The 26,443-nt window shown below is 43.0% G+C and overlaps 2 protein-coding genes and 1 non-coding gene across 5 annotated transcripts in view; all 3 read left to right on the top strand.

Moving 5' to 3' along the window:
• The window catches only part of MAST3 (microtubule associated serine/threonine kinase 3), a 254,091-nt gene extending 251,087 nt beyond the window's left edge, over positions 1 to 3,004 (top strand). For all 3 annotated transcript variants that reach the window (XM_088450860.1, XM_088450862.1, XM_088450861.1), the window contains one exon: positions 105 to 3,004. In XM_088450860.1, coding sequence (XP_088306986.1) covers positions 105 to 1,171 — 1,067 coding nt within the window. In that variant the 3' untranslated portion in view covers positions 1,172 to 3,004. The remainder of the gene's footprint in view (positions 1 to 104) is intronic.
• Positions 3,005 to 9,182: 6,178 nt separating this feature from the next.
• LOC148501149 (uncharacterized) lies at positions 9,183 to 26,094 on the top strand. The gene is made up of 14 exons (XM_088450858.1): positions 9,183 to 9,378; positions 10,499 to 10,565; positions 21,272 to 21,336; positions 21,885 to 21,935; positions 22,267 to 22,329; positions 23,300 to 23,341; positions 23,509 to 23,553; positions 24,203 to 24,265; positions 24,414 to 24,467; positions 24,664 to 24,744; positions 25,046 to 25,156; positions 25,310 to 25,390; positions 25,849 to 25,896; positions 25,985 to 26,094. The coding sequence occupies exons 1-14, from the start codon at positions 9,183 to 9,185 to the stop codon at positions 26,092 to 26,094; spliced, it is 1,077 nt and encodes a 358-aa protein (XP_088306984.1).
• On the top strand, positions 12,384 to 12,565 carry LOC148501150 (U2 spliceosomal RNA). The gene has a single exon (XR_015870082.1). It is a non-coding gene; the product is annotated as a U2 spliceosomal RNA (small nuclear RNA).
• Positions 26,095 to 26,443: the final 349 nt, after the last annotated feature.

A 26,443-nucleotide genomic window follows, 5' to 3' on the forward strand; every position in this document is an offset into this window, starting at 1 on the left:
GTAAAATTTTGTGCAATGGTCATTAGGATGCAAACCTGTGTTAAATAACAGCATCTCAGGATTGAATTAGATGATCATACTAAACTAACCTATCTGTTTTCCAGATGCTGTGACACCTCAAAGCACATCCCCAGGCTCTAGTACACCCAGCTCACCTGCTGGACACATCCGCCCCAGTTCGCTGCAGTGTTTAGCACCCAAGCTCAGTGGGCAACGTTTGAAGGTGGTCCGTAGGAAATCCACAAGCAGCATTCCCCCATCTCCACTGGCATGCACACCCTCGTCTGCCCATCAACCACCCTCTTCACCACTACGTTCACCCTCCCCATTGCTGCCTGGGCATCCAAGAAGTGGGCATGGTGTTTTCCAGGGAAAGACTTTGTCTCCTCCTTCCATTGTTCGGCAAGGAACACGGAACCGGACAACAGAGGCTCCACGGTCACCTCTTTTACAAAGAGTACAGTCAGTAGAAAAGATAGTTACCCATTTTGGCTGTGGACGCAAGACAACAACACCAGAAACCCAGTACTGGGAGGAGTCACCTGAAGCAACAGAAGGTGTACCTGATGTTAGCAGTCGCTGTAGAGACTGGGCAACAGAAAAACATGACCGTGATCCCGAAGTAGTAGTAATGAGGAGGCTTAACCTCTCTGAGAGGAGGGACTCCTTCAAAAAGCAGGAAGCAGTGCAAGAAGTCAGCTTTGATGAGCAGGAGTCAGGAGTTGGAGAATCTATTTCTGAAGGGCAAAAAGAAGGGGGCAACTCAGTATTATGGGAACGGCTTCCTCACCAAACCTCATGGGTTCAAGCAAGACCGGCACGTTCAACTTCGGGGGCTACGGCTCATGAACAGCAATGCCGCTTAGTGCCACAAATAGCTGTTCAGACCTCTGAAAGTGAGGAACAAGACAGGGGCTCTGGTCACTGGGAATGCCAAGCTTTTTACCCCCTACAGCTGAAAGGCAGAGACAGATGCCCTCTTGTCTCTTGGTTATCAGATCCCTCAGCTACTAGCTCAGAAAGGCAAGCTGAGTATCGCCTTTCTCCCACACAGCATGAGTTTCAGCCTCCATTTCCTATAGCCATCTCAGATGTGCACTTGGATAGTGCTAAAGGGGGCAAGAGCAAAGAAAACAAACAAGTAGATCAGCCAGTCAAGAAAACAAGCTAGAATAGTACGTTGACTATTTGAATTGAAGACTACACAATGAAATTGTCTACACAATGCAAAGATTTGTGCTCAGATTTTAAATGCAAGCAAGGGAAATGCGATATGCGTTATCTTTCACACTTGTAAACTTGAAATTTAGTTTTATTGGGTTTTTTACTTTTTTAATATTTTATTGTACATGTGTATTTATGGCATGTGTGGTTTTGTTTTTTTAGAATTTTAAGGGAGACCTCAATTAAAAAAAATGTATTTGCATTTCAAACAGACCATAAGAAGCTAATGCTCTCAGTTGACATCCTTGTCTTAGTACAATGAAAATTCTACTCATGCATGAGTAGATTCTTCTGCAACACCTTCAACAGGGTCTAATTTAATAAGTGCAGAGTGATACCGTGACACAAAAAGAGATTTAATTTAAATAGAAGCATGTGTTACATTATAAGCCCATTTGTTACCCATTCTTGCTAGTGTGTATCTGTATTGGCCGTTTTGTATGCCTAAATGAATAGCAACGAGCAGGAAACCAATAATGATCTAGCCCTCAGGTGTGGCCATTTCTTGGGCCGTCTTGCAGTTTGTGGCATGTATAATGACTTGGAGTATGCGACACTGGTTGGCCACTTGGGATGTGTGGCAGTACAGTATGCTCTGCCGCAGGGTCTGTGTCTATGCGTGCCACATCGGCAAAAGGCAATGCTGTGCTTGCAACTGAAGAGAGGTATGTTCACATAGACCATTTTAAAGCTATTAATCTATGCAGTCACTTTCGCTTCTAATAGGAGTCCAATGCAGTCATGTATGGGCCAGGAGCTCCATCCTACCCATCATAATCTGCCACTTCTGTTCTCAGAACACTTTGTACCACCCTCCTGGGACCCCTGGCAACAATCACCATGGTCACTGTTACAGTTGTCACACAGGCACTTTTTATGTCACATTGTTATTTCTATGCGTAAAATGTATAAGATGTCATAAAAGTAATCCCTGAAGTAATTTTTTGCATCAGGGAATGTTTGAGACTGGGCTATGAATGCTTTGTTAATGGGTGGGCAGCATACAAGGTATTGTTTTTGGTTTATTTAGCGCTATACTTAAACTACCTGCAATTAAAAGCCCTTATGTTTGATAAAAAAACAATGTAACTGTTTTCTCTGCCAGGAAGCCATGGGGGGTAGGAGGGGCTAGAGACAGCTACAACATCATTACAGCAAAGTAGAAAATGACAGTAGCTGTGAATACTTGCCACATTAATTTGTATGGAGTAGAGTAGGACAAGGAGGCGGATATGAGAGATCCTTTTACACTGTTGATTCTTATATCTGAAATCTCCATGTCAGAAGCAGATATTTCAGAAACAGCTGTAATACTTTATTTCTAGAGAAGACAGCAGAAAGCAAGAATTAATTGCAAATGATCTATCATTTGGTATTTATAATGTAGTTTTTCTCCCTTATTTGTAACCTACTGTGTTGGTCTGAAGGTAGGGTTTATTGTTAAGTAGCTGAGTAGTGTCCGAACATTATATTGTATTCTCCATCGTCTGCTTGGCCATATGTTTCTTATTTATTAGCTACTAGATCGGCATATTCACAGCAGTAACAGATAAGTTTCAGGTAATGTCCTGATTATATTCATGAGGCTGGCATGAGACACAATGGGCCATGACAAGACGTGGATTGTAGGTAATCGTGAATCCACAAACTGAACATTGGATAGCCTAAGGATTATAGGGGTATATTTACTAAGCAGCTTTTTATTTAAAATGACAATAAAAGTAAATGCAAAGCAATCTTGACGTAACATTTATTTCTGTTGGCGTTTAATATCTATCAGTCCAAGCTGCCGATGATCAGTGTCTGTGACAACCTGCTGGTTAGTAAGTATACTACATGGTCTCCAATAAGCACACTGCAATGATGCAAGGCTCCCGTCACACTGACGCAGGAAGATTGCAATGATGCAAGGCTCCCGTCACACTGACGCAGGAAGATTGCAATGATGCAAGGCTCCCGTCACACTGACGCAGGAAGATTGCAATGATGCAAGGCTCCCGTCACACTGACGCAGGAAGATTGCAATGATGCAAGGCTCCCGTCACACTGACGCAGGAAGATTGCAATGATGCAAGGCTCCCGTCACACTGATGCAGGAAGATTGCAATGATGCAAGGCTCCCGTCACACTGATGCAGGAAGATTGCAATGATGCATGGCTCCCGTCACACTGATGCAGGAAGATTGCAATGATGCAAGGCTCCCGTCACACTGATGCAGGAAGACTGCAATGATGCAAAGCTCCCATCACACTGATGCAGGAAGATTGCAATGATGCAAGGCTCCCGTCACACTGATGCAGGAAGATTGCAATGATGCATGGCTCCCGTCACACTGATGCAGGAAGATTGCAATGATGCAAGGCTCCCGTCACACTGATGCAGGAAGATTGCAATGATGCAAGGCTAGCGTCGCACTGATGCAGGAAGATTGCAATGATGCATGGCTCCCGTCACACTGATGCAGGAAGATTGCAATGATGCAAGGCTAGCGTCACACTGATGCAGGAAGATTGCAATGATGCAAGGCTAGCGTCACACTGATGCAGGAAGATTGCAATGATGCATGGCTCCCGTCACACTGATGCAGGAAGATTGCAATGATGCAAGGCTCCCGTCACACTGATGCAGGAAGATTGCAATAATGCATGGTTCCTCTCACACTGATGCAGGAAGATTGCAATGATTCAAGGCTCTTGTCACACTGATGCAGGAAGATTATGGTGTCAAACACACTTTTGCAAGAATAAGCAACTTGCTTGTGTTTTCCCCCTCTTCTATCTAAAAGACAGAAGAGGTGTGCAAAATCTAAGCTATTCTTGGTAGCCTGGGGGAGCCACGGACCCGCAAACATTTCATACTCCAGCAGAAAATAGAAGCAGAATGTTTCATAGCAAATGATCTGTTATAAGGTCATTCTATTTTGATTATTATATATTTGATTTTTATGACCTTTTTATAAATGTGTATATAGGGTTTTATATAAAGAAAAATTCAGTCTCTTTATAATGGTAAGTATTTAGTGGTTTTTAAAGCAGCAAATGGTCTTTCTGCACTGGTATCAGAGATGCTGTATGGCAGATGGCAGGTAGTGCTTAGCGAATGCATGCAGTTGCTGACGGGGGGGTGTTGTGGAGGACACTGGAACTGCTGTGATTTCTATTACTTTATCTTTCTTGCTTTAACATTTGGGGCCTCATTCTGAGTACCCCGCAATCTGCGTCGCTGCCTGCTTTTGCCTCTCAAGTCTTTGATTTTATGCAATTTTCCTCTCTTGCCCTTTCCTGGTGTACAGCAATGTGTTTGTATGTGCAAGGACTGAGATACCCACTTTGAGTGTCTTTAGACGGCACCATCGAAACTTGCATCAGCCTCATGCTAGGTGCAGAGTCTCTGTCAGAATATATCCTACAATATAAGCGATTACGCATCGAGTTTGCAAATTCAGCGACACACCCACGATGGGCCATCTCTGTGCATCTACTTAGCCACCTCCCTGTCACCACCAAGTAACACCCAATATATTTCTCAAGCTGCATACACACACGATTTTTTTAATGATTATCGTTAAACGATATCGTTTAACGATAATTGATGGCAAAAATCGTTCACTTTCTGAGTCAAACGATGAACGATTATCGTTCATGCGCGTTCACGTTTGTAGTTTGTCGTTCAGTCAGACTTGTCAACTCAACGATTTTCATTAAGGGAATATGCAAAAATCGTTTGTAGTTCATAAAAATCGTTCATGACATTTAGTAAATGAACAACTTTAGTAAACGATTTTAGTACATTTTTTCAAGGGAAAAAATCGTTTACTCAAATCGTTCATTAAAAGAATCGTTGTGTGTGTATGCAGCTTGAGAACGTGTGTCTCAATTGCGACTGCCAACTCTGGATACATGCGCAGTGCAGCTTAGATGCAAGCACAGAAGAATAAAATTGCTCAACTGCGTCCAAATTAGTCCCTCTGTTAATTTTCATTTTCAAGTACTTTTCTACCTGAATAACAATGCTGTGTTATGTAGCTATTGGGCATTGTTAAGAAATTTCAATATTTAGGGGCATATGTATCAAAGCTTGATGTGAGATAAAATTGTGAACTATATATCACCAACCAATCAGCTCCAAATTATCATTTCTTAAACACAGTCTGCAAAATGTAAGTTAGAAGCTGATTGGTGATATATATCTCACAATTTTTATCTCACATCAAGCTTTCATGCATATGCCCCTTAGAATGTCTAAAATGGATGTTCAGTCATATTGACAACCATTGGTAAATTCAATATCTTCCTTGGTACTGGAGGTAAGCTGTGATATACAGAAGACTAAAGTGCTCTTGCATTTTTGCTGCTTTTTATAATATCCCAAGATGCAGAGTTTGAACGAAAGGTCGGCCACAACCTCCTGCAATTGTGTTCATGGAAATAACGGAGTCTTTACGACTGAACCACCACTTATAATTACTCTTAGTTTGATATTTATCATAGTCATCATCATATGCAACCTTTGCAGCAGCCTGTGCTTGGTATAAAAAACATGCACCTGGAAACATGCTTATTCGCTCTGTAGTCCTATTCCGCATTAGCCCGCAGGCCCGTCTACACACCCTCTGTGAATTTTGCCTACGTTTGATCACTCTTACACCCATCCACTCACAAGTGTAGATGCGACTAACCTGTCCATAATTTTGCATCACCTATTACTGAGTGAAAATGAGCCCCACAAAGAGCTATATAGTCAGATCTGTATTAGCACAATGGTGTCTTCAGCATCAGGTAAAGTAATGAGCTATATTGAATTTTGTTATCATTACCCTCCTTTAAGATATAATAACTGGAGAGCTCTTCATTGTTTATTAAACATTACAGTTCCTTCTAAATCTGCCCCCTTACATGACTTGCATAAAATGCTAGAGGTAAGAGAGGCTGTCTAATGTCTAGTAGTAAGCCATGCTCCATGTGAAGCCTTAAATGAGATGTGGTTTGTGTATTGAACTGAAAAATGATAACTCATTGTCCTTTTTAAAACAACTAAAGTCTTTCCCATATAAATGTTGTGACTGTAAGTGAGAATTCCACACACAACGGTTAATTGTACTCAAATAGCCAATAAAAGTACACAAGCTATGATGTTTAATATAAAGGCATTTACAGGGTTAATATTTAATTTCACACCTCCCTAATATAATAAAATGGATAATATTATTTAGTGGTTGGCATAAATAAAATTTATCAGTCTTTAATACCCTTGTAAAATATGCTTGCTTATACCAAACATTACATTTGAAAGTAATGAATATGTAATGTTGAAGAATATTTTTTATGGTATATTATTTCATTTTTACTACTGTATGCAATTGTATATTATAGGGAGCTCCCACCTATTTATATGTCTCCTGGTGGGCATAAAGCACATCCTCTGTTTATAGCACAAGCACTTGTCTGTACTAGTCCGTATATAACAGGCCAGTCTAATGAATTTAAAATAGAGCGCAGCTTGGTCTTTCCCATAACTACATTCGCACTTTCTCATTCACTATAACAGACGTCTCAGTTTCTTAAATCAGTTATAACTGTTTTTATCAACATAAAACTAGATAGAAATGGGTGAAGGCACCCTTAAATGTTTGTTTTTCCCTTTTGTATATAATTGTTTAATGGAATCAAAATAGTTTTGTAAGTTTTTTTTTCTCCAAAATGAAATCTTCCTTCACCGCTGTTTTTCGTAGTCGTTTTTATTTTTTGTTTTGTTCTTTTTTTTTAAAATATTATTCACAACATGATCTTCATCAGCTGAGTAGTCTAGAATTGCCAAGGAATATATAACGTTTTCTAATGTGTTATTACTCCTCTGTCAGTCACATTTTGTACCATCTTTTTGTGCCATTGCATTTTACTATATATGCAAATATTTTAGTTTGTTTTATTTGTATTAAAGAATGGTGTTCTGTTTATATATTGATGATTTTATATATGAACATTAGTTGTTTGTTTTGAACATTGTTACAAGGCATACAGGACCAAAAGCTAATGTTGTCATTTGTTAACTGCATGTAAACCAACCTTACCTTCCTGTGTTTTTTACTTTACGTTTTATTTTGCTTAGAAAATTAGGATACATGGCTTTATAGTACATCTAATAGTGCATGTTAAGCATCAAAATAATGACGAAAAACACTCAAATAATTAAAAGCAATTGATAGATCTATGGAGAAGAGGAGAGCAATTCACTAGGCCATGTTCAGAATGACCTATCTAATTGACCATAAAATGTTAACAATATTTTGGGTCAGCTCTTGATAAAATAATAATTTAGCCATGCATACCTAAAGCCATAATGGTATCTTAAAGCATCAAGTAAGGATTATGGATGTTTCATAATTAAACTCAATTCCTGTGCTCAAAACTACAATTTAGGTGCCATCTTTATTTTTAAACTAACGTAATGAAATGGCTGCTACCACTGTCTCATTCCTCCCATTTTTAAACATATTGCTTGTATGCTATCATGTGTTTTTACACAGAAAATGCTCAATCATGGTAACTGGTCCATTTTATTATTACTAGTAGTAGTATTTAGTATTAAAAAGATAAATGGTTAAATTCCGCTCTTCCTTGACTACAATGGCTACCTTAAGGGTTTAGTCACACTTGTTTTTGTGATATTTTTCTTTTCAGGATTATGTTTATAACTGTATAACAAATTCACAGGGTGACTGTTTAAAAAGTTATGTATAATGCATTTGACTTGTCATACAGACTTAATATTTTTATGTTTTTATGTGTGCATACTGAAAATTCCCAACTTGAAAATAATTCTAATTTGTGAATGAGCTCTTCTAGGAAAATACTTTTGTGCACAGCGAACAAAACACATAATAAAGCATAAGAGATTTGAATTGAGAGCAACATTTAAGCAATTCCTGTGCCCACTGGCTTTGGAGTCAGCCATTTTAAATGTGCTAAAGTACTAAGGGGGGTATTTAATAAAGCTTGGAGAGAGATAAAAATGGAGATAAATAGCACCAACCAATCATCTCCTAACTGGCATTTTTCAAACACAGCCTGTAAAGTGACAGGAGTTGATTGGTTGGTGCTATTTATCTCCAATTGATCTCTCTCCAAGCTTTATTAAATCTCCCCCTAAGCATTCAATGTATCTTAATCAAAAACATGGCTAATGCACTTCATGACTAATATGACTAATATTCATTGTTGCAATCTCACGAATATTAGTTCAACCCACAAAATGAACACTTTTCTCTCCAGGTATTGGGTGCATTGTAACCACTTTTATTATGCAAGTGATAATTTAATGATTTACACACCACCTGAGAGTGCTATTTCTAAAAGGGAAACCTGTTTGCACCATAAATGTTTACAAGGGCATGTGTGTTGTTTTTTTGTTTTATTCTTGAAGTAGACACATTAGCACCTTCTCAGCTTCAGTGTGGATGGTTTTACTCAGTATTTCTATTTAATAATGCTGCGTTTGTAATAATTTCTGAATGTCAGTGATGTGGGATCGCTGCTTGTACAAAAAAAACATTACAACTGTTTATAAATATAATATTCAAATATGACCTATATTCAGTGTTTGTTATTCTTTGGCGTGTTTGTTTTGATCTACAGTATGCATCAGGAGTTTCTAAAGATTTTTATTCTGCAGTATTTCACGTGTAGGGATTTTCAAAGTATTGCATGTCCAGGTTTACATAGTGCATAAAACAAAACCGAACATAGAATCCAGGAATTTGCCTGGAAAGTACTCTGAAACAATCACCTGTATTGCTCAAACAATAGAAAACCACACCAAGATTTCTTTACTATGGGCCTTATTCAGAGATGGATGCCGTACAGACACCGCTGCAGTGCGAAAATATGTAAAAGCAACAGGAGGCATCTAGTAAAAAGACGCTCATTGATTGCTTTTGTGATCCGCTGCTGTGATGAAAATGCATCATCAGATCATCCGCGTTACTCAGGATGGCTGGTGTTTTCACGCTGCCAAGGCCACCTACAAAACGGGGAAGGCACACCAATGTTTTATAAAGTTCCCCGCCGCCCCGAAAACTGCTGCAGACTGTCACTCACCTCATGTCTGCAGCCGTACTGTGTCTGAGGACGCAGGACCCGATCTGCACATGTGTAGTACGAATCCTGCGCATACGCAGTTAAACATTGGAGATGTACTTAAACCATTGGGTTTGCGTACATCTATGAATTGGGCCTAATAGTACACAAAAACATTTTTCTTTCATCCACTAGGGGACACTGGAGGTGCTTACGCTGGGGTATAGAGGCTTGGATGACTGGAGCTGGCACTTTAAATAATTCAGAAGTGTGAAGCTCCTCCCCCTCTATCCCCCATTAGCCCTCCGTTTAGAAAATGTGCCCTTGGAGCTGGTCACTACATGCTGTGCTCCAGCAATACATTTGATTTTATTTTATCTAGGTTATTTATTTTTAATGCATCTTTTAAACTTAATCGGTATCCTTCACCACCTCTCTAAAGGTGGGGTCCGGGTACCTGGCGACCTGATCTTTAGCGATCAGGAAGGAGTGCACAGTGCTTATGCTAAAAGCAACTGACAGCTCCTTACTGCCAAACAGCACATCTCTCAGCAAGAAGATCTGCTGTGGCACAATAGTGTCACTGAAGGAGAGTGCTGACAAGCTGCCGAGAGAGACCTCCAGGGGAGCGCAGTGAGCAGACCCTCCAACATGACCCACTCCATTAGGTACAAAATGCTCTGTTCCTGGACTTCCCACTTAATTTATGATTGCAGACACCTGTGCTGAAACACCTGACTCATCAATTACCTAGTTCAATACAGGTGACTGCAATCACACATTAGGTGGGAAGTGCAGGAGCAGAGCATTTTGTACCTAATGGAACAGGTCATGTTGGAGGGTAGGAGTGAGTATGTGCCTGCGCATCCCCCAGCTCCCACCCCGCTGCTCAGCGCTTTTACTATGAGGCTGTGTTACACATAGCGCTCAGCGCTGCTCCCTGCCACAACCCTCAACTCCCGTGGTCAGTGCGAACGGGGCTGACATAGAGTAATGGCAGAAGCCATGTTGGGAGCATGAGGCTTTGAAAAAGGGGGCGGAGCTACAACAGCACGGGCTATTGCTCTCTCTGTTATAAGCGGCACAGAGCTGTAACAAACAGCGTGTCTGCCGGTGTAATGATTTAATGCCTGCATCTCTCCCTTGGAGCTAACCCAGGGAGGAGCAGCACGCACTCTCTCTCTCTCTCTGATCTAAGCGGCACAGAGCTGTCACAAACAGCGTGTCTGCCGGAGTTATTTATTGCCTGCATCTCTCCCTTATAGGTAGGGTGCAGTTGATTATACAGAAGGCTCCTGCTTCCAGCAACTGAGTGTATAGTGAGCAGGGGGATCTAATCTGTGAACCTCCCCTGTTCCCAACTTTAGCCTTCTGTTTTATCCACGATGTTACTATCTGTATGTGTGAACAGTGTGTGTATAAATGAGGCAGACATAAGGCTTCACAGTAGATGTTTGTTTGTTCTAAATGTACTAACAAACTAAGCCTGGTTCCTCATTAAGCTCAAGTGAGAGAAACCTACTGAAAAAAAAAAAATGTTTTCAATTATAATGCTGCCTCACAGTGCTGGGGTTGTGGGTGCGGTTCCCGACCATGGCTGTATCCGTGTTGAGTTTGTATGTTCTCCGTACTTTAGTAATAGACCCTACCGCGGCTATCTCTGCCTCACCTACTCCTCCATGGGCCGCTGACATGGTAGGAGTTATGGCGGACTTATCGTCAGAGTTGGCTAAGGCTCATAGGTCTCAACCTCCCCGGATAGCAGGGTTAACAAATCTCTACACAGCCTGGTACTGGTTATAGGTGCCGCTGCTACTATACCTTCCACTTCCTCCAGAAACCTATTGAAAAACATTCTCTTACGAACGTACTCCAGCCAGAGTAGTCGGACGAGGAACTCCTCACATATGAGGATACGAAAGGTGAATTGGAAGAACTTTTGGATGGTACTGCACCTTAAGACTTACAATCCACCTCTACGGTGGTGGAACCCATGATTCTGGCGATTAGGCAGCTCCTTAATCTACCTTATACATTTGAAAACCGACCAAAGCGGTCGGCTATTTTTTTTTTTTTTTTTCGTTCCCGCAGCTTCAGGAACAGTTTTCAGTGGCCTGAAAACGGACGGATAGGAGGCGTCGTTGCCCATCCGGCTATTTCCATCATCCAGGTTGGAAAAGTGGGAAACACTACCTCATGTTTAGACGTCTGTTTCTCGTCTTTTTAAGAAAACTACGCTTCCTGTTCCGGGACTACGTTACTTAAGGGCCTTCCTGATTGTAAGTTGGAAAAAACTCTACAATCTATTTATACTGCAGCGGTAGCTCAATTTAGGCCTACAATTGTTAGCGCCTGGGTTAACAAAGCTGCAACTTGCTGGGCAGATGATTATAGTCCAGAGGGGGAGGAGCTCTGAGTTACGTCTAGTGGCAGAACACATCCGTGAGTCTGCAGTGTTCCTGGGCAAGGCTTCCAGGGAGATCAATCAGATCAGTACTCGCATATCCGCTTCTGCTATTTCTGCCCGCAGAGCTCTCTGGTTCTCCCAGGAGAACTTAAACTGGACCCTCATTTCATTCTTTTGATGCGCCACTGCTCTTTCGTGGTAGAGCCAAGTTGCTCCCATGCAAGCAAGGGGTGACAGAGGTAGAGATTGCCCACATACAGCTGCATGGTGACAGGAATAGAATCTAGCTAAGAAACCGGTGGCATGACGGGCTTCCGTCCCACTTTGGATCTCCTGCAGTGAGAGCTCACTAACAGGCATTCACACAGGGACAGGATTCTGCGGGACGGTATCCAGTCTCTACAAAGTTAGACGGGGCTAGTTCCAGTTCCAGTGTATCAACAATGTGGGGTGTTTTACTCAAACCTCTTTGTGGTGCCCAAGTCGGATGAATCAGACAGGCCCATCAACACTGAGATACTTAAATGTATCTGACGATGTATAGTTTCAATATGGAGTCACTTCAGTCTGTCATTGCGAGCTTGGAACCAGAGGAGTTCCTAATTTCCTTGGATGTTCGCTTATTTCCATGTCCCCATTTGGAAACCGCACTTCCTGCATTTTACAACCTTGCAAGATCGCTTCTCTGCCTTTTGGCTAAGATCAAAGGTAGTATCTGTTCTTATCAGCTTAATATCTCATACGGCCCCTGTCTGGGAGCCATATATTAAATGGATTGTTTGAACAGGAAGATGGAAGAAGAGCTTGCTCTATGCATTGACCTGGTTTTGGAATACTTCCAAGAACGGTGCACACTTCGGTCGTCAGGAGTGAACATTAATCCTTATTTGGACGACCTGTTAATCAAGGTTCCATCGGAATCTCTACTCTTACACTTCTCTGTCATATTAGACTTTAATACTAACGGTTGGATAATCAATTTCAAGAAATCCAATCTCAGTCCGGCCAGAGACTCCAGTTTATGGGGATGATCCGGTATACGGTATTACACAGGATTTTCCTTCCAGATGACAAAGCTTGGGATATCCGGCTGCTGGTTCAACTAGTCCTTAGACTGAAGAGGGTGCCCTTGCTTCTTTGTCTGCGTCTCTTGTGGAAGATGGTAGCTGCTTTCAAGACACTACAATTCGGACGATTCCACTTCCGAGTGTTCCAACCAGACCTGCTATCACAGGAATCAGGATCTCACCTGAATCTACATCGACTAATCCGTTTGGCTCAGGCCACCAGGGTAGCTCCCCTCTGGTGGGTACAATCCCATTCGGAGTATGGAATTGGATAATAGTGACAACGGGCGCCAGTCTCCAAGAATGGGAGCAGTGGTCCTTAACTATCATTTCAGGGTCAATGGTCCACACAAGAAAGACAGTGGCCCATAAATGGGTTAGAACTCAGAGTAATTTAAAGTGCTCTGTTAGAAGCAGCACAGTTGCTAAGGCCTATTCCGGTAAGAGTTCAGTCAGAAAGCGACGGCCGTCACTTACATCAACCGCCAGGGAGAAACTCAAGTCGCATAGCCATGGGGAAGTCTCTCAGATTTCCAGGCGGGCTGTGAGTCAGTCAGTAATTCTGTAGGCAGAATAGCCAGGATGGCCATCCTAGAGCATGGAAGCTTCACCCAGACGTGTTCCATGCAAGAGTACATCAATGAGATTGTTCTCAAGTGGACTTCATGGCGTCTAGTTTGAATCATCAGCTCCCAGCATACATGTCAAGTACTAGGGACCCGCAGGCGAAGGCTGTCGTCACACTCTCACAGTTCCGTCAAACTACGACATTTACCTGTTTTCTCCGATCCCTCTAATTCTTCATCTAAATAGAAAGAAACTCAAGTCTGCCTTAGACTTTCTTGGGGCTACAAACTGGCCTCGGAGAAGTTGGTTCTCGGATCTTCGGTCCCCCCTAGCAGATGTCCCATGACCTCTTCCTTTATGCCTGGGTATTCTGCTTCAGGGTCTTTTTCATACACCCCAGATTAGCGCAATTGCGTTTATGGGGTGGCTCTTGAAATTGATATCTTAAGACACGGAGGCATCCCAGACTCGGTTATCCTATATAGGCTTCACGACAGGAACCTGGTTTTGGCTGCACATTATCATTGTACCTGGCATTCTTCTATAACCGGGTGTATAGGTCAAGACCTTCCTTCTAGGACTTCCGGTTTTCCTGTTTTTCTCCAAACCGGATTAGTCGGGCCTGCAATTTGGGATTTGTAAAGGTGCAGGTTTTTTCTGCTTGTTCCATTTTCTTTCAGCGCAAGTTGGCCCCCATACCTGTAGTGCTGACGTTCTTCAGGAAGTTTTGAGTGTGCAGCCACCTTTTTTGTACCACTTACAGCTCCCTGGGACTTAAATTTGGTACTTTTATATCTTCAGTTTTCTATCTTGGAACCTATTTAGGAGGTTGCTATTAGTATTTGTCTGGGAAGACTGTCCTCCTCCTGGCTTTGGCTCGCAGAGTTTCGGAATTGGAGGCTCTGTCCTATAAGCCTTGTGTTTTCATGTTGATGGGGCGGAACTCAGGACGGTAGCCGCTTTCCTTCCTATGTCGGTGTCGGCTTTCCACATAAACCAGCCTATTGTGGTACCTTTTTTGATAGAGGACTCGGTTGGTTCCTCTACTCTTGATGTGGTTTGAGCTTGCCGCATCTATGTTGCTCGGATGGCGTCCTCCGCTAGTCCGAGACGCTTTTTGTCCTCTATGATGCTGTTTGGAGGGGTTGACAAGCAGCCAAACAGACATTGGCTCGTTGGATCAGACTGACTATCCGTCAGGCTTATGATCGTCAGCATCCTGTGTCCATTCGACTCTTTCCACATGTTCTGTGGGTGTGTCGTTGGCGCCTGGGAGGTGTGCCTCCACTTAAAATTGTGCCATACGGACACTTGGTTATTGGTTCACCCTTTCTAAAGTTTTACGGGTTGATACAATTGCGGCTTCTGCATCAAGTTTTGGCTGCATTGTTCTGCAGGTTCTTCAGAGCGCTCCCGCCCGTGGGGTAAACTTTGGGACGTCCCCAGCGTAAGTACCTCCAGTGTCTCCTAGTGGATGAAAGAGAAAATGGGATTTTGGTACTAACCGGTAAATCCTTTTCTCTGATTCCACGGGGACACTGGACGCCCACCTGAGCGCTCTTTGCATGCCTGTTCAGTTGGTTTCATATGTTGTTGTGTGATCTTCTCTCCTTTTCACTCCTGTTGTTCTCCATCTCCTCTCGGTCTTCATTTTCTAAACTGAGAGCTGATGGGGGATAGAGGGGGAGGAGCTTCACACTTCTGAATTATTTAAAGTGCCAGCTCCAGTTATCCACGCCTCTATACCCCAGCGTAAGCACCTCCAGTGTCTCCTGTGGAGTCAGAGAAAAGGATTTACCGGTAAGTACCAAAATCCCATTTTTACCCCATAAAATAGTTTTACATAATTCAAGCAATTTTAATAATAGAATTTATGCATTATTTTAGACACGTAAATCTTGAATCAGGTTTGTAAAACATTCACTTTTATTATTTATTAAGTGGCTTTTTCATTCATTTATATATCGAGAACAATATAACTGAACTACACAATCTATTTTACCTGGAGAAAAGGCATTGTGTCTTATTGAGATGTAATCATAATGTCGACACAATGTTAAGTAATGTCAGCATTGTTGATATGCCGACATGGAATATGTCGACATCTGAAAGTTGACGTGAAATGTCAATATTCGGCAGAATGCCGAAATTAGTGTTGCGGGATGTTGGGATTAGGTGCATTACACACCACTGGAAGACAGCTGGAACTTGCCATCATGTGACTGCTGGATCCACTGGCAGGTAAGTGAGTGCTGCACCGCGACACAGTTTTGTCGACTTTCTAATCATGTCGGAATTTCATCTGTGTTGACAGGATGAATGTTTACATGGTCAGCGACGACAGGTTTAAGTAATTGCCTAGTGATCACCATACAAATCGCTTAGTGCAATAAAAATGTGCGCTATCTCCTTCATACTGACCTACACACATGGGGCATGGGTATAACTACCATGGGTGCAAGGGGTACAGCTGCTGTGGGGCCCATCTTCCTTGTCAAAGTTTTATACAATTTTTTTTTCACCCTTGTTTTACATTTTTCACCATAGGGGCCCTGACAAACTTTGGGGGCCAAATGTAATCGGGTGAGAGTTTTGAAAATGTGACAGCTTTCTCACACTTTTTAAACTCTGCCAATATAATGAAGTCAGAGAACAAAGCAACAGAGCAAACTTGCATGTTTTTCAGACTCAAAAAACTCACCATTTAAAATTCATCCAGATTTCCCATTTTGAAGATGAAACTCGACCTGCTAAACTCTCACATTTTCTAAACTCTCACCCTATTACATTTGGCCCTTGGTATGGGACCTTCAAATAACTAATTAGAGAGAGAAAGCAGTCTCTAAACAATGTACCCCCTTAGTTATTGTCTGGTGATCACCAGGCAATAACTTGAACAGCGCACACACAAAAAAATCCGCACATGCGCGGATCTAAAGCCTAGCTCTCCACGTGTCAAAAAGGTGTCCCCTTATTTAATTGTGGTAGGTTTTCTACAGTGGTTTAAAAATGGTTGCCTTGTTGGACTGTGATATTAACCCACATGGTTTACATTTAAATCAAGGTGGTTAAAATTAAATCTATTCTTCGGGATCCACAGGGACACCATGGGGATGTTATGGTTGGAAGACCAGGCACCAAACAGTTAAAGCTTTGGCTTCCAGAATGCCCCGGGTCCTCCCATATATACCCCGCCCCTAGCCATAGGACTTCAGTTTGGTGTGGCAGCAGTCAGACGCACCTTTTATACAGGGGACTGCTTAGGCAGTCATTAGCTTTCATTTTGATTTATTCTACTTTTTCTTTAGTTGGCAGTACTAAGCGTCTGTATTAAGATGCACAGGCTGTGACTCAATCTACCTCTACCGTGCCGCAACATCAGTATTTGTGCTGGTAATTTCGGTGGATCATGGCTGAGCTTAGCTAGCCGCAATGCTGCGAGCTGTACTGCATCAGATGCTCGGAGATGTCGAGTAAGGTGATTCCTCGCTTGCGGGAGTCCTTCTAGTGTAGAGACTCACCAGAAGCCGCTGCTGTAAGTACCAGGGCTTGTCCGCATCCTTACTACACCAGCCGGGGTCTAATCGTCTGACGCCAGGGAATCGGCAGCAGACTCATATCTGCTGCCACGAGGCCAGCGTACTCTGTTAATGCAGCTTAGCGGAGGTAGGCACACCCCTGGCAGCTCCAACCCAGACGCAGTCCTGATGAATAGGTTTTGCGCATCTGGGCTACTTCGCTTACCCTCCACCTGTATGAGATGCTCACGGTCCATGGAGTGCACCTGGTAGCTTTTGTTCTCAGGAGGGTCTGGGTCAGTCTGCCTGCATACCTCTCCCTTGGTTAAGGTACTGTATACGGTGCTCTATATCCTACTATTACTTTGTGTTGTTGTAGTTGATTTTGAGAACATTGTAATTATATTACATATGCCTTGTATGTGACTGTTTGCTAGCTGCTGACTGACTGATTTTTTTTTTCTATCTGTCAATTATAACTATCACAGTTATTTCTTTCTGAGTGCTTCACATTCATTTAGAGTTTGTGAAGGCTGTCACATTAGTTTGCAATTGTTGCCTTTACTTTAAACATGTCAAAAGATAAAGGGAAACAGGAGGAGCACACAAACCCTCCTTTATGTCACAGGACATAAAGGAGGGTTTGTGTGCGGTCTGTTTTAAAGAGCCACCTCACCAGTCCGGTTTACCTGTTGTTGAACATACAAGAGCCATCTTGGGTTGCTGCTTTGTCCCATGTTATGATACAGGTGGTGGATCGTTTGGCTACTCCAACAATGCCTCCTTGGATGGGTTGTCCACATATGTTTTCACCTCATGGGCATAGCTCTATAACAGGGTTGTTTTTTTTCCACAAAGCCTTTATCGGATGTGGGCAGGGCCTTGGCTTTTCAGGAAGAAATTCACTCCCTGCTGCAGGCAAGGGTGAGGACTCCAGTCCCTGTTTCTCAACAGGGAAGGGGTTTTTATTCAAAGCTATTTCTGGTCCAGAAACCAAATGGGGCATATCGCTCTATATCAAATCTAAAAACCCACAACAGGTTTATCCATGTTCCCAAATTCCGCATGGAGACCCTCCAGTCAATTATTTTGGCTATGGAGCCGGGAGATTGCATGGTTATCCCATCCCACCAGCAATTTTTAAGGTTTGCTATCCTTCAGCAACATTACCAATTTCAGGCTCTACCCTTTGGCCTTTCTACGGCTCCCCAGGTATTTACCAAAATAATGGCGGTCATGACTGCAATCTCAGGTGTCAGGGAGTCAGAATACTGCCATATCTGGATGATCTTCTGATATTGGCACAGATGCCGGGGGTGTTGCAACACCATCTTCAACTGACCATAGCCTGCCTACAAAGGCACAGCTAGATCATCAATTGAAAGAAATCACCACTTTCTCCAACACAGCAGATGATTCATCTGGGAGCATTGCTAGATTCTGGCATTATCAATGCTGATACAGATCTGCCCAGCTATTTTGTTGCTCATGGCGTGGCGTGAGTCGCGCCATGGACGCGTGGCGTGCAGGCCTCTGAGTCGCGCCATGGACTTGTGGAATACCGTGGTATTCTTCAACGAAGAATGTAATACAGTGCTTAACCACTGGGTGGCGAGTGCTCCACTTTTGTAATTGCATGTAATATAGTGCTTAACCGCTGGGTGGCGAGTGCTCCACTGTACTGAATGTCTATCATAATCACAGCATTTGCATGAACGCACAACCCATACTGTATTTTTAATGTCGCATAATATACATACAGTATATAGCACTGTACTGTACTGTACGTAACATCTTATAACAGGATGCAAATCACTGCACATACTGTATTGTACATACGGTACGGTGCAGTAACTGAATAGTAGAGAAGTTGCCGGAGTTGTTGTCACGGTATAACCGATACTGTAGAATAATTAGATGCACGCACAGCTTTCACTGATATGGGATGCATTACAGTATGACCATTTTTATTTTTATTTTTTTTAATTAAAAAACAGCAGCGGGAGGAGTGCACAAGGATGAGGCCACTCTCTGTGGTTCACTGTAGCTGTCGTGTGGGTTAGGTGATCACTTTGGTAGAATTATGGTCCGGGGTTCGATCCCTGGAAAAGAATATACTGTACCGTACTGTATATTTTTTTTTTGTCACTGTCTGCTCTGGACACTATAGTGCCCAGAGAGGGCTCTGTACTGTACTGTATTTCACTGAATAGTGATTTCATACTGTGGCTATGGTGGCTGACAGGGCTCTGCATCTGTAAACTGATGGTGCCGTACAATTTAGCACCACAGAATAGTGATTTCATACAGTAACTGCAGAAACTGTTAGTGAATCTACTGCCTCTGCATCACAAACTGTGCGCCCAGAAACCGCAAAACGCAAACATGCGACAACGCATATGCGGTCTCAGCCTCGTGCACTATGGCTACGTCCCTTGGACTGTGTCTGAGAGTGGTATCCGTCTGTGAGAGAGCGCTCTGTGTTCAAAGCTGACTGTGCGTTTGATGCGCAAAATAGCGTTGCATCCCAAACTGATGACATTGGTGATGCTGCTCCAACCTTGCACACTAAGTACAGTAGTAGTGGGATCTGTATGAGAGAGAGCTCTCTGTATTACACGGTTGGCGCTATGGTGGCTGTCAGCCATCTGCGATGGATTACAAATGGAGGGGGGTACAATGGGATCTGTGGCGCCAAGCCATACGCCATGTAGCGCTATGCTATCACTGAGCATGCGCAGTTGGCTGTATTACTGCAGTCGGTACAGTATTGTATTCTGTTGCATTTCCATCTCTGGCGGGCGCATGCCCAGTAGGAGGGTTGCGATGGGATTTCTGGCGCATGCCCAGTGGGCCGAAAGTCATACACAGTGCATCAGGTCCCTTCCCCCAAAGCAAGCCAAGAGCCTTACATTACCATAATAAAGGAAGCTTTGTTAATCCATTTACTGTAAGCAGTCAGCTCTGCCCTAGTGTCCTCAAAAATGCTACGAATTGTCACCATTGCCAAAGACACCATCCCCCGTCTGCTAGGACAACTAGTGTGCCGCTATGAATGTGCCTGTACTGAATATTCAAAACTGACGGTGCCGTACAATTTAGCACCACAGAATAGTGATTTCATAACTGCAGAAACTGAGCATGCGCAGTTGGAGGACGCCATGCGTCGTGCGAAGTACGACGTGCGTCACTGGCTAGTCAAAATGGCTTTGATGAGGGCAAGACGGTACTCGTCCGGCGAGCTCTTTGTGTTGTTTAAGTGGCGGGACCAAGCGTTCGCCACTAACCACGACAAAGAGCTCGCCTACAGAGGTGCGAGCCGTGAGATCCACCGGCTATACGGCCTGCGCCGCAATGTTCGCTCACTGCAGCGCAGGTGGAGTGACCTGCTGCGGAGGGATAGGCCTCGCCTACAGCGCATCCGGAGGCATATAAGGCGAAGTAAGTACAGTATTGCTGTATAATCACATGAATTACAGTATACTGTACAATAACGAATACAGTACAATGCACGACTCTGACATACTCTACATTACTGTACACTGCACTGTAGGGTGTTGGATAGTACAGTATCTGACTATGACTGACAGTTGTTAACACATACTGACATGACTGGCAGACATTTGATTGATGGGCTGATTAAATCTACAGTACTGTACATGGACTAAAGGGTTACACACTATTGGTCGACATGGCTTGTTTGATTAATAAACCTACAGTAACAAAAGGCAAGTTGATTGATCCACCATTCTAATCTCTGTCGACCAAATCTATGTTAACCTACAGTACTGTACACACTATTTTTCTGTGCTGCCCCTGCCCCCTTTAAGTCTGACATTATTACTGTACGTCATGGACAGAATCAGGGGTCTCCAATCAGCTCCCAACTGTCATCTCACAGGCTGCCCCATTTACAAACGAACGGAAATACTGTACCAGGGGGAAATTTTGTTTGGTATCACTGTGATACAAACGAAAATTCCACTGGTACTGTATTTATTCATACCGTACGTACCCCTACGGCGAGGTCTCGCAAAGTCCTCAGCGGGGTCCTCCGCTGGGTTCGGGCTCCAGTGTCATGCGCATGTGCCATCTTGTACAGCTCGTGGGGTGGCGACAGTGCCACCCACATAGCCTACAGTATGTGTGACGTTGCACCACTTGGTCATACAGTACTTTACTGGACTGTATATTTTTTTATATACAGGACAATACAGTACCATACTGTTTTATGTTGGGCCCAATGCCAGCTTCACAGACTACAGTAGTTTTTGTACTACAGTATACTGTATTGGTTTGTATTTTAATCAATAGCTACAGTACTGTACCGTAATCCCTCTCCAATTTGGAATAGAGGTCTGAACTCTTGTTTTCAAATGCTCCTTAATGACGACATGTATTTTTCCCCACAGGGCGAGAAGCCCCCCCTGCCCCGGTAGCGCCACCACCGCCGACTCAACCACCACCACCGCCGGCAGTACAGTACACACTACTCTACACTGTTCTCTTTCTCTCTCTCTCTCTCTCTCTCTCTCTCATTTGTGTGTTTGTTTTTGGTGTTATGGAGACTCTGGACAAAATTTGTACAGTTTATTTGTTTAAAAATGGTTTTGAGGGAAACTGACAGTACAGTGTTCTTTTTCCACAGTCCTACCTCTACGACCACCAGCACCACCACCTTCTGCAGCCTCCTCAAATGACAGTGGTAATGATTACAACAGTTACAGTATGGACACAATAGTGTCATGCTACTGCCTTTTTGATTTTTTGTATAATATTTTTTTTCTTATACTGTACACACAGACAGACTCGTCATTGATGAGGAGGCTGCAGGAAGCCCCCTGCCCTCTAAGTACAGTACACCACATTGTTTTCTACAGCACTGTAGATCTCTCCTTTTCTTCCCTTGTCAGTCTCTCTCTACCTATGGTATCTCTTTCTCTCTCTCTCTTTATCCCTCTCTCTCTTTCTCAGTGTCTCTCTTTTCTGTACTAGTGTAATAGTAACATTATTTTTTTTCAACAGTATCACCAACGGAAGCCTACTGTCCTGGCCCCAGTGGCCTCATCTGGCCTCGTAAGTACACTACACCACATTTTTTTCTACAGTACTGTATCTCTCTCTCTCTTTATCTCTCTTTCTCTCCCTCTGTTTTTCTCTCTTTATTTTTCTCTCTCTCTCTCTCTTTATCTCTTTCTCTGTTTCTCTCTCTCCCTCTTTCTTTCTTTTTATCTTTCTCTCTTTAATTTTCCTCTCTCTTTTTCGCTCTTTCCCTGTTTTTCTCTTTCTTTTTCTCTCTCTCTCTTTCTCTCCCTGTCTCCCTCTGTTTCTCTCTCTCTCTCTCTCTTAAAACATCTCCAACGTCTTCTCCTTACACAATAACTGTTTCTGTCCTTGTGTATTTTAGTTGAAGACATTGAAGTGCCCTCCCCAGGGCAAGAGGAGGACCCAGACTCCCCTCCCCAGCCAAGTAAGTACTGTATACAGTTTTATACTATAGGACATTTTGTATTAATACTGTAATATAGTACAGTATATACTGTTGTAATGTTAAAGTTGAGTATGTATCTCTCTCTCTGTCTCACTCCTGTTTCTCTCTCTTTCTTTCTCTCCCTCCCTCTCTCCCCCCTCTCTCCCCCCCTCTCTCTCTCTCTTTCTCTATCTTTTTTTCTCTCTCTTTCTCTCTCTTTCTCTCCCTCCCTCTCTTTCTTTCTTTCCCTCCCTCTCTTTCTCTCATTCTCTCTCCATTTCTCTTTCTCTATCCCTCTCTCCCCCTCTATCTTTCTCTCTCTCTCCCTCTCCTTTCTCTCTCTCTCTCTTTTTCTCTGTCTCTTTCTGTCTTTTTTTTCCTCTCTCTTTTTCTCTCTCCCTTTCTTTATCTTTCTCTCTCTATCCCTCTCTCCCTTTCTTTATCTTTCTCTCTCTATCCCTCTCTCCCTTTCTTTATCTTTCTCTCTCTCTCTCTCTCTCTCTCTCTCTCTCTCCCTCTCCTTTGTTTCTCTCTCTCTCTTTTTCTCTTTCTCTCCCTCCCTCCCTCTCTTTCTTTCTCTCCCTCCCTCTCTCTCCCCCCTCTCTCTTTTTCTCTCTCTTTTTTTTCTCTCGCTTTCTCTTTCTCTCCCTCCCTCTCTTTCTTTCTCTCCCTTTCTCTCTCTCTCCCTTTCTCTATCCCTCTCTCCCCCTCTATCTTTCTCTCTCTCCCTCTGCTTTGTTTCTCTCTGTCTTTTTTCTCTTTCTCTCTCTTTCTCCCTCTTTCTTTCTCTCCCTCCCTCTATTTCTTTCTCTCCCTCCCTCTCCCTCTCTCTCTCCCCCTCTGTCTTTCTCTCTTGCCCTCTCCCCCTATCTCTCTCTTTCTCTCTCGCCCTCTCCCCCTATCTCTCTCTTTCTCTCTCTCCCTGTCTCTCTCTTTCTCTCTCTCTCTTTACATGTTTTTTTTCCCACAGTGCCAGAGACGGTACCCCCAGCCGCCCCCAGCGAGAGTCTGCGTAAGTACAGTACTGTACACTACAGTACATTGTTCTCTCTCTCTCATTTTCTCTCTCTCTATTTTTCTCTCTCTGTCTCTCTGTCTCTTTCTCTCTTTTTTTTCTCTCCGTCGTGTGTTTTCAATAATTTTTTGACTTGTCAACATTTGTTTCTCTTTGACACACAGATGATTGCTTTATCGTGGAGGCAGGCAGCAGCCCTGCCCCGATCTGTAAGTACAGTAGTGTACTGTACATTACATTGTTCTACCACTGTATACTTACTGTCTCTCTCTCTCTCTCTCTCTCCATGCATCTCCAACCTCTTCTCAATACACACTAATTCTTTCTCTCCTTGTGTTTTTCTTATTTTCCAGTACTGTACAGTATGTTGCGGTGACCTGTCTTTAGGTGCATACACACTAGACGATTTGGATGAATGCTAACAATATTGTTCAATGATACAGTACAGTACATTATACAGTGTTGTTCATATCATCTAGTGTGAACTGTATGCAGTAAATCACCAAGGATGCGTGTGCGACATTTTTCCATATTGTTTTCATGTAAAATGACAATTTTTTGTTACCCACAGTGCAAGGCACAGAAGGGACGACCAGGGATGACTGGAAAAGGAGGCAATCCATTTTGTGTAAGTACTGTACCGTCCACTACTGTACATTGTCTTCTACTGTATCGCACTCCTTATTTTTACGTTCACAGTGTCTCTCTCTCCCTCCCGTACTACAAAGACCCATCTCACTTGCTCCGGTGCTCGCGTGCACTGCCGGACAATCGACCCGGTTACGCGCGGATCAGAATCACGCCCTACTGTAATTCTTTCTCTACTGTACTTGTATAACTGTTTTTTTCCCACCACAGTTCTGCAACAAGAAAAGCCTCGCCGCCAGTCCCCCACTGACCAAAATTTGTGTTTTTGCCCGCGTAAGTACTGTACCTTACACTACTACAGTATACAGTACTATACATAACACCAATACAAACACAGAAAAAATGAGTGATACAGAAGACAATTTACAGTATGTAGGTGTTATTTTTTGTACCGTATCATCTTTTTTTCTTAAACACACAGTTAAAAAATTCAAACAGGAGCAGCCGGAGCCACAGCTCCCTGGCCTCTGTACGCGTAAGTAGAGTACTGTATATTTTTCTCTCTCCCTCTCTGCCTATTCTCCCTCCCTCTCTCTGTTCAAGATTAATGGTGCGTACACACTAGGCGATAAAGTGGGCTACTCAGGGAGCATATCGTGTAGTGTGTACGCACCATTACACAGTTTATTTGTTTCCAAATGGTTTTGATGGAAACTGTTGTTTGTCCACAGTGCTACCACCAACACCAGCACCCACTGGCAGCGTCTCCCCGCCGACTACCCCTCCACCACCCACTCGCGTCTCCGTGCTGTGTAAGTAAAGTACACCACTTTGTTTTGTACAGCACTGTATCGCTCTCCTTTTTTACCCTTGTCAGTCTCTCTCTATCTCTCTCTCTCTCTTTCTCTCTTCCTCTCCCCCTCCCTCTCTCTTTTTCTCCCTCTGTCTGTGTTTGTTTTTTGTTGTTATAGAGGCTCTGTTCAAGATTTATGGTGCGTACACACTAGGCGATAAAGTGGGCAACTCAGGGAGCATATCGTGTAGTGTGTACGCACCATTACACAGTTTATTTGTTTCCAAATGGTTTTGATGGAAACTCTTCTTTTTCCACAGTCCTACCACCACCACCACCAACGGCGGCAGCGGAGGCACCAACACCGGCGGCACCACCACCCTCCAGTGGCGGTTCATTCGCCTCATTTAGAATGCGGCTTGCCGCCCTGAGTAAGTACCGTGCACTACTGTACATTGTGCTCTCCTTTTTACACTGCCTCTCTCTTCGTCCTGTACTCCAAAGACCCATGTCCAACGTCTTCTCCTTACACACTAATTGTTTCTCTACTTGTGTAACTGGAATATTTTTTTTTTTCCCCACAGTGCGGGAAAGTGGAAGGCCTCATCCACAACCCCCCACTGGCCAGTTGCCAGAAGTGGGGCGAAGCAGGCCTCACAGGCCGTGTAAGTACTGTACCCTACACAACTGTACATTGTCTTCTTCTGTACTGTCTCTATCCTTTTTTGTTTTCACAGCTTCTCTCTCTCTCTTCTGTACTACAAAGACGCATCTCCAACCTCTTCTCCTTCCACACTTTGTGTTTTTATTTTTTTTATAAAGGACATCACTCTAAAAGGTGCCCATCCACTTAAAAATACCGGTATGACAACCACTGCATGATTACGACATTGTAATCATGCAGTCGTTTGTCAGTACAGTAAGTAATGAGCCTACTCTGAACAAGCAGTTGTTCAGTGCAGGGTCATCAATCATTACTGTACTGTATCTACACTGCACCTAAAGTATCCCTCTGTCTGCCAGCCTGAAGCTTCAGTCAGTATAGTGACCTTTGGCGTAGCAATGTTTAGACTGTACAGTAAATACAGCACTATTAATGTGAATATATTTTTTTCCAATACAGTCTTCAGTCAGGGACCACAAGGGAGGCAGGGACCACGCCTGACTCAAGGTAGAGTACAGTATTTACGGTAGTGTCAAGATTGTACAATATTGTATATTAGTGTTGTAATACTGTACCCTTTTTTTTCTCCCTACAGAACAGATTATTCTATTTTTGGCCTTATATCGCCAGATGGCCCACCACCTGGTGGATTTATTTTTTAATTTTTTGTTCACTTTATTTTTGTTTATTTTTGATTTTTATTAAAATTTATTTTATTCAGTACAACGTTTTCTGTCTTTACTTGGTTCTGTGGATAAATGTATTTAAATTTATTGATACGGTATCAAGTAAAAGGTAAGAATATACAGTACAGTACAGTGTCACCCATTCTGTACTTTTATTATTTGCACACCACTCTTAAGGGGTGATTTCATAAAGCTTGGAGAAACTGTAAATACAGTAGCACCAACCAATTAGCTACTACTGTAACTGTCATTTTTCAAACACAGCCTGTACAGTGACAGTTAGGATCTGATTGGTTGGTGCTATTTACTGTATCTACAATTTTATCTCTGTCTAAGCTTTAACTTAATACACGACAACAGTAAACTTT

This window comes from Taudactylus pleione, unplaced genomic scaffold (genome assembly GCF_031769625.1).
Source record: "Taudactylus pleione unplaced genomic scaffold, aTauple2 ptg000532l, whole genome shotgun sequence".
Taxonomy (NCBI): Eukaryota; Metazoa; Chordata; class Amphibia; order Anura; family Myobatrachidae; genus Taudactylus; species Taudactylus pleione.

Coding starts and splice junctions, on each gene's coding strand:
- LOC148501149 (XM_088450858.1), top strand. CDS start 9,183: ATGCATCATCAGATCATCCGCGTTACTCAGGATGGCTGGTGTTTTCAC. Junction 21,936..22,266: donor CAGTGGCCTCATCTGGCCTC/GTAAGTACACTA, acceptor TGTGTATTTTAG/TTGAAGACATTGAAGTGCCC. Junction 22,330..23,299: donor AGACTCCCCTCCCCAGCCAA/GTAAGTACTGTA, acceptor TTTTTCCCACAG/TGCCAGAGACGGTACCCCCA.